General features: G+C 42.9%; 1 protein-coding gene across 3 annotated transcripts in view; it reads right to left on the bottom strand.

Annotated features, from left to right (window-relative positions):
* Positions 1-1,508: 1,508 nt before the first annotated feature.
* The window catches only part of LOC104469538 (annexin A8-like), a 13,504-nt gene continuing 7,039 nt past the window's right edge, over positions 1,509-7,973 (bottom strand). For 2 of the 3 annotated variants that reach the window (XM_010084076.1, XM_010084078.1), the window contains 7 exons: positions 7,365-7,444; positions 6,692-6,751; positions 6,066-6,159; positions 4,242-4,337; positions 3,953-4,011; positions 2,956-3,078; positions 1,509-1,565 (listed from right to left, as the gene is read on the bottom strand). In XM_010084076.1, coding sequence (XP_010082378.1) covers positions 1,509-1,565; positions 2,956-3,078; positions 3,953-4,011; positions 4,242-4,337; positions 6,066-6,159; positions 6,692-6,751; positions 7,365-7,444 — 569 coding nt within the window. The remainder of the gene's footprint in view (positions 1,566-2,955; positions 3,079-3,952; positions 4,012-4,241; positions 4,338-6,065; positions 6,160-6,691; positions 6,752-7,364; positions 7,445-7,973) is intronic. The other variant, XM_010084077.1, reaches the window with a different exon arrangement.

Below are 7,973 nucleotides of genomic sequence, written 5' to 3'. Positions count from 1 at the left end.
AGGGCGTCCCGGCCCCGCCACGCCTCTCGCTGGAAATCCGCGCCTGAACCCGCTCTTAAGCAAAACCAGGGGAAGGCTGATCGTCATTGTCAATGAGAACGAGCGGCTCTCCAAAAAAATCAAGCGGGTCCTCGGGCCAACAGAAGGCACATGTGATTTCTGGTCCTTTCATGCCTGGAGCTCGCCCCCATCCCCCAAAACCAGGTGAAGAACTTCCCCTTGATTCTCAGACTAGAGATGCGTCTCCATTTTAGTCCAGGTGAGAAATTGGGATACCACTGAAAACACAAGCACTTAAAGGATCAGAGATTGAAACCTACTCCTCTTCATGTGAACTTGAGGGATGCAGATACCTTGACCCCAGTTGAGGGGCCTGGACTCCTTAAGACTTTTTGAATTCACTACTGTCACTGCACAAGTTCCTGTTCATTTCAGCAGTGCAAAGGAAGAACAACTGCCCTGACAGAAAATTCACCCACTTGAACAGAAAAGCTACTTCTCTGAACACAATGGCTTTTGGTAATTATGCATTTAAATGAGTTGCTTTAAGTGTGAAGAATCACTGGTCAAGGCAGACCTGAGCTTCTCAAAGCATTTCATCCTGTTCTCTCTGTATAGCTGTTGAAATTTGAGGGCTCACTCAGCAAGTGGCAGGTGCAGTCAGGGAGGGCGAGGGAATTTCCAGGGGAGTCCACTGACCTCTGTGAAGTCACATGAAACCAGGAGCAGAAACAGGTCTGCTCCCAAAAGCAGGAAATCCTATATTCACCAAAACTAAATCATCCACCCCAGTTTTGATTTCCCCACAGTCTGACACTGATGTCCCTCCCTGAACTTGCTGATCTCACCCTACAGACAATTAAATGAGAAGGAAAGCAGGCACACAGTTTTCAAGTTTCAAATGCTTACAGACGGTTTGGCTCTGCCATTCCCTGCTCCTTGGGGAGCCCCCACTGAGGTTATGCAGATAAGGCTGCTAAACCAGTCCCTGAAGGACCAAATTCTTCATTCTGACCCATGCTCTAAAGCCCTATCCATTTCTGAGACTCCTTCCAGACCCACCCTGGTAACACCAAATGATCAGTGCTCTACCAGCTTGTCGTAGTGAAGTTAGCAAGGCTTCAAGACAGCCCAAGCTTTGTAGGGTTGTTCAGACTCGTGAAACGCCTACAGAGGGCTCATTGAATCAAAAAAGACTTTAACTTCATGTCTAAGTGCCACCCTTCACAGTGTGTTAAAAGAGAAGGGAAATTGCACAGAACAAAATGGAAACCAAAAAAGAAACATTCCCACTTCGTTTGAAAAACTGTTAGGGAAGTGAATAGCTTTTAATGTGTAACATGCAACCACACCCTTCTGAGAGCTTCAGAAATCTTGACCACGAATTTGATCTTCTTTTTCTTCCTGCTTGGATCAAGAGAAAGATTTTCTATGTGTACATTTTCAGACTCTTGTTCACTGTTAATTTTCCCTCTATATTCATTTCAGCATCTTCCTCCTAGATTTTATCAGTCACTGCCACAGAGATTCAGCAAGGCTGTCTTGTAATCGCCACTGGTGTCATCCTGACAGGAGAGAAAAATAGAGGAAAAAAAAAAAAAAGTGAATGTGGAAGTTCCTCTGCATGCTCCAAGTGCTGACTCTGTCAGCCTGTGAGTGTGCCCACGCAGGGAAATGACTTTGGAAAGAGCAAGCCAGACTCCAGCAGAGTTACTGCCAGCTGAAACACCATCAAAAGCAAATGGAGAAATGAGGCTTGTAGCTGCCACCTGAAATAACATGTATCAAGTCCAATTCTTTTCTTTGGAATGAAGGTGGGCAATTGATCATGGCTCTGTCCTACAGAGTGGCACAAAGTCAGCATAGACAAGAGCAACCAACTCTGTTGTGTTTAGATTCCGTGTCCCTGAGTATTTGTGTAGCATTCTTTCCCCTACAGGAAGGGAAAGGGCAGTTGTCATTAGCTCTGATGCAACATTTTTCTAAAAAGCCACATGTGTGGTCATTTTGATCTAGAGAAGCACTACAGATAATATCACTTGATAAAAAAATTTGCTCCCTTTGGATGTTTTGTGATGACAGTTGTAAAGCCAGTTCTACTTCTCCAGAGGAACGAATATTCTACACAGACCCTTGAACACCGATCATTAATCAACATGACAGATACTGACAATGTCAATTAGAAGAAACGGCCTTCATTATAGAACCAGACTTCCCATGGGGACTGCTAAGGATAGGCCTTCTGTGCCATTTACACTGGGGGAGAGGAATGTCCCAGAGTCCTTAGGATAAATGGTAAACTCCAGCATTTCAGCCCTATTAGAGGAGGGTCACTCACTCAAAACCAAGACTAAAACCTCAAAAGCTACAATAAGCATTGACAAGGTTCAGATTCTAAACCTATCTCACCACACTATAGACCAGGTCTTCTTCTGGGGTAAGTCAGTTGAAAAAAAACCCCAAACTAAACCAAAAACCCACAAAAATCTCCCCACCCAAAAACCAGACCAACAACAAAAAGAAAAGAAAACAAAAAACCCCAGCACTGTTTTCATTTATATGGCACTGGCTTGAGGTAGTTAAGGACAGCAGAGCGAGAGGAGAAAAATAGCACAGCAGTGTGGGAACGGTGTAACAGGGAGGGTCAAATGAATCTAGATTAATATAGGAGATTATGAAGTACATGGATACAGAGTCTGGTCAATGAAAAACCTGGAGCAGTCTTTCCTTGGGTTTGGCTTTGCCCATGTCACTTACAGAGCATACTATCTGACTCACCTTTCAGGCATATATGTCACTCCAGGAGCTGATTGTTAATAGGCCCAATGAAGGAGAGCTATGTTCTTAGCAGAAATGACATTTTTACTGAAAACAGCCATGGAAGCATCCCACAGCGCTGGACAGGTTAGGAATGTATGTGATGACTAAGAACCAAGATATCAAGATGCTGCTTACCAGAATCATACTGGAGAGAGACTTTCCTGCAATACGCTTGAATTCAACCTTTATAAGATTTAAGTCAACTTCACTTCGAGAAACAATCACCCTTATAAGAGTCCCATCACTGGTGCCAGCCCCCTGAAACAAGAGATATATCAGTCTGTGATGTTAGGGGGTGTTCAAGCAATAAGCTCTTGCAAATTGGTCCACGACAGGATGAGTCAGCTTGCAAACACTGCTTGGCACATGTTCTGCAGCACATCTGCTTCTCTTTCTGGAGGGCCAACCTACATGCCTCTCCCAGGGACCACTGTCAATACTACAAGCCCACCATGGAAGTATGCTCTAAGTCTTTGCACATGTCAAGTGCAAACACAAACATGCTACAGAGCTGGAAGTGGGCACTGAATACAATACTGTCCTCCTGCACCACCACCCATACCACGCTTGGCTTCAACCAATATTGTTTAATTACTTGCAGGAAAATTAAGATCACATCAATAACAAAAATAATCACTCATCTCAGCTTTCCACAAAGTTAGGAGAGCTGACATCTTCTACAAATCAGTTAAGAGTTACAGGGTCACAATCTACAGATATCTTATGTGTCCCCATTTGGAACTCTTTCATTTTATACTGCAATTGAGAGAGTTGCTTCCTAAAAAAAAAAAAAAAAATACTGTGGTTCAGTCCATTAAGTTAACATTATGGGCAAAACTCCACCATGATCAACCTCCTAGAGAGGCATCTTCCAGAAATCTTGTCAATGTTCCAGAAGGTGGGACTGGGCTCCTTGCAGACTCCTAAGTTAGAAAAGCCAGACTCTCTTGGCATCTCAAGCTTAAAGGGTACTTTTCTACCCAAGGTGTTTGAAGGGATTCTGCTACTACTTGCAACAATGGCAAGAAAATTGCTGGATTTCACCAAAACCTTGTCTCTTCTAATTTGAATTGGTGGAAGCCAAGTTACAAGTCCAGTATGAAAACAAGTACGTTACAATGAGGAGTCTTACCTTTAAAGCATGGTACAGCCTCTCTGCAAAGTAGCAACGGATATTCCTGGTGCATTTCACTAGGCATACAGAAAGGCTCAGTAAGAATCAATGGTAAATCCAGTCCAGGGCAGCAGGTAACAGAGATTCAACATGCTTTCCACTAGTTCAGTGTGCCCCTGGGTTTCGAGTTTATTTTACCTAAAAAGTACCCTTTACTTTATACCAGATACCTTTTAAAGTGGAACCATCCCATAACAGTCAGAAAAACAGCCTCAGAAAAAGGAAAGGGAAATGTAGCTACTCTTACCAATAGCCAGCATGGCATCCTCCAGTGAACCATGAGTTTCACTCTTGATAGAGTCTTCTATGCTCTTACCAGCCAGTTTCTGGTATTCTTCAAACACTGTTTGAAACACAGAGAACTTCATTTTTATTTTACTAAGCAACTGCTCAGACATTTTGTGCTCAATATTTACAGGAATTTCTTGTGTGGTGCTATGAAAACACAGATCCTGCTAAAGCAATGGCCACACTTGCACCGACTTCAGGAGGCTTTAGCCAAGCCCAGAAATCAGTTACAAAAGTGGATGGCAACATTCACAAAAACCCAACTCATCCAAATTCCCTGCTTTCGTTCGAAAATGCAAGTTCAGTCATCTCAGTCACAGAAATGAAGCAGAAAACAGGTTAGGCACAAAACTCTTGTGTTTCTTGATGTCAGTAGACAAAATAAAATCCAGGACTAAGCTGTTCATGATCCTTGGACTTCCAAATGATTACAACAATTTGGGAAAGCCTATTGTTTCAATGGCAATTAAAAAAAAACCTCAGAAAAGATGAGCAAAACACAGATGCAGATTCCAAGATATTTGAACTCCCATATTAACAAAATCTCAGCAACAGAGTTGTTGTTCACTTTATACACTCTGGAAACTCCAAGATTCAGAATTACAGATCTCAGTTTTGATTCCTAGCTTTCAGACTAACAAAGGAGAAAAACTACTATGTAATGCAACAGACACCTTAATGAAGTTTGTTCAGCATTCAAGATCAGAGACCTAAACATTAACAGTCAGATACTTCAGGGAAAGGCAATACCACAGAACAGACAGATGGATACAGCCTTCTCAACTCACAAGTCTACTCTCCAGATTTAAAAAAAATAAAAATATTAGCTGCAACAATTACATTCAAGTTTTAAAGATAAACAGTTACAGGCTGCCACAGCACAGAGGAAATTACTTTCTTGGTCACACAGTCGGTCCCAAAGATTGGTTGCATCCTGATAACAGCTAGTTGAAATTCAATTCTTAAAGAGGAAGACACAGACAAAGACTGGAGACCACTTTTTTTGTTTGTTTTCCAAGTCATACTGGGAGATTAAATTTGAAACACAAGGGGGAGCTGGCCTCCAGGGGCTAGAAAACAGTCTCAGAAGACCTCAGCGTGAAAAAATTCACGCATACCTAATTTATCACCAGCTAAATTTATCAGTTTAGGTCCAGCTCATTAACACAGTACTTTATATGCTTAGACTCAGTTGACATAACAAAATCTGTTAGTAAGAGCCTTGAACTGCCTAAAAAAAGAAAAATAATCTCAAGATGACAAGGCCAGGTCTCTGCGGCACAGGGCAGAGGGGAGCTGAGGCCTCCCCGGAGCTGGGTTAGTGTCTTCCCTCCCACCACCCTCTGATGCCCTCAGAAGAAGCTGGGACAGAACTTGAAAGCGCACCCTATGATTCTCCAGCTCTGAATAACCAGCTACTTTTTTTGGTGATTTTTTTCCCAGAACCACCCCTATCCAAGGTGTCATGGGTCTGTCCACTGCATGCTCCTACCTGGTTAGAAAGAGACTGTCTCCTTGGATTTATAAAAACAGCTATACCATCCAGCCATCACCACTGTATAAGGACTCCCAGATAAAACACTTGATCTTCAGCAGCACTAAGTCTTCGTAAGTTTTCATGAAAGCTGCTGGCAGCTTTTCGTCACCACGAGACCCAGGATCAGGACACAAACTCAGGTATTTGTTTCTCACCACTCCTCTCTCATCTGTAGCCCTGCCTCTTCTTTTTGGCTAGAGTGATTTCTCATTTCAGAGTCTTGAGAGAACAGGCTCCTCTCCATACCTTTCAGCAAGTGTGTGGCGCTCCTTGTGCAGAGGATGGTGATGAACTGCATCTCATCAGTGCCCCGTATCTTCTCCCCAGCAGCATAGAGAGTCTGTAATTTAACATGCAATTGTTAGACAGATGTTCTGCGTGTGCAGCTGGTAAAGGAACAGAGTTTGGCTTAAGGCACTGCTAGGGTAAAGGGGTTTGAAGCAACCTAAGACACTGTGTGAACTAGACTCTCCTAGAATGGTTGATTATGAAAACCCTTGACCATGTCAAATTGGAGCAGCCACTATCTCCACCCTTTCCAGCCCTCCTGCAGCAGCTGGAGCAACCAACAATACCCTTGACGTTTCTTCTCTATGCTTTGCTCTCCCACTCCACCAAACTCATATATGTTCATGTATCAAAAGCAGATGAGCTCAAGCCCAGCTCTCATTAGTCCTCATTGGAAGAGCAAGGCTCAATAGTGAAGGCAAAATTGAAGAACCTCAAGTTGCTTCTGCTTGAAGATCATCCCTCCGCAAACTACTGAGGCTCCAACCCTTTGCTGACCAGGACTCTGCTGCCCACTGAAGTACTCTGAAGTTTAAGACAGGTGGGATGCAAACATATCATTGGTCACAGGCATTTGAGAGTACCTCTGCATCCTGGAGAGCCAGTGCTGTGTCCACATAGAGAGTGGCATTGTCCCTCTCACCCTACAAGAAGAAAGAGAAAGGTTACCATTTTGTCTTATGAAGATCCTTACATATGTAAGGATCATAGCATACATTCTGGGCAAAGATCTGTTATCCTTCTCAGCTACCTATTTCTGCAGAGTACTCAAGCAGCAATGTTTCAGATAGCACAAGTACTAACTCCTTCACTGAAAGGCACTGAAAACAGTCATATGAAGGAGATCCAAAAAATTGGTAAGTTATTCTGCTGCTAGACAGGAAGATTGGAAAACCTGAGAGGAGAAACGCATCCAAATGCACTCAGCATTGAGGGGACAGACCCTGGAAGAGTGGTGAATGATAGTCAAGGGGCACTGTTTTCTAAGACCCTTGTAGACTGCAATAGCTTTATGCATATGTAAAAGTGAGGCACCTCCCTGCAGCAGAACCAAGCTCCCAGCTCTCTTACTACTGCTACGAGAAGGTGTTTCTCTGCTTCAGTCACATGGAAGCTAAACACAGATACAGTCCAAGTGTCGTATTTGTCTCCTTAGTTTATGTGGTGATCATGTATTGCCTATCCTATTGCATGTCATCTCCAAAAAAGGAAAGGTGTGAAGATCTTTACACCCTCATTTCTCTTCTCTAGCATTACCTGAAGAAGGCAAACCAGAATCTGTTCCAAGTAGCCCCTTGTTTCCGATTTTATGTCTTCTTCCAGATCAGAACCATATTCTAGTTGAGGGAGAGAGAAGGAGAAGGGAAGGATTTGTTATTTGGATGATATAGCCAGGATATTACCAGTCACTCAAGGATACACAATAGACTGACCCTAGTCAAGAAGGTCACTAGGGAAAAAAAAAAAACAGGGCTGAGATCAGCTCACACCCTCAGTGATACCCAAGTCAACATTTGGATCTGACTGAGTCACTAGTTCCACTGATGCCCAAGGCATAAAAACAGAGCTAATGTCAGAGATATAGTTTAAGGGACCAAAGAGATGTAAAATATTTACAAACATGCATTTGTTAAATTCTCATCTAGAGTGTATTTAATGGGGAGAAAAAGCCAAGTTCATAGCTATTGTTTTGTTTTCATTCTGACAACAGCCTGTGTGGCCAAGCTGAACCAAATTTGTGACTTGCTGACCTTTTTCTCTAGCTGGATGGAGAGTTTAAAAAGGATTTTCAAATCTTCTCAGCATAGCCATGTTTTGTTTGCCAGGCTGAAAGCAGAGTTAAGTTGCACCTTCTTGCTTTTAAAA

The sequence above is a fragment of the Pterocles gutturalis genome, unplaced genomic scaffold, assembly GCF_000699245.1.
Source record: "Pterocles gutturalis isolate BGI_N339 unplaced genomic scaffold, ASM69924v1 scaffold24820, whole genome shotgun sequence".
Taxonomy (NCBI): Eukaryota; Metazoa; Chordata; class Aves; order Pterocliformes; family Pteroclidae; genus Pterocles; species Pterocles gutturalis.
This window is presented reverse-complemented; position numbering and strand designations above follow the sequence as displayed.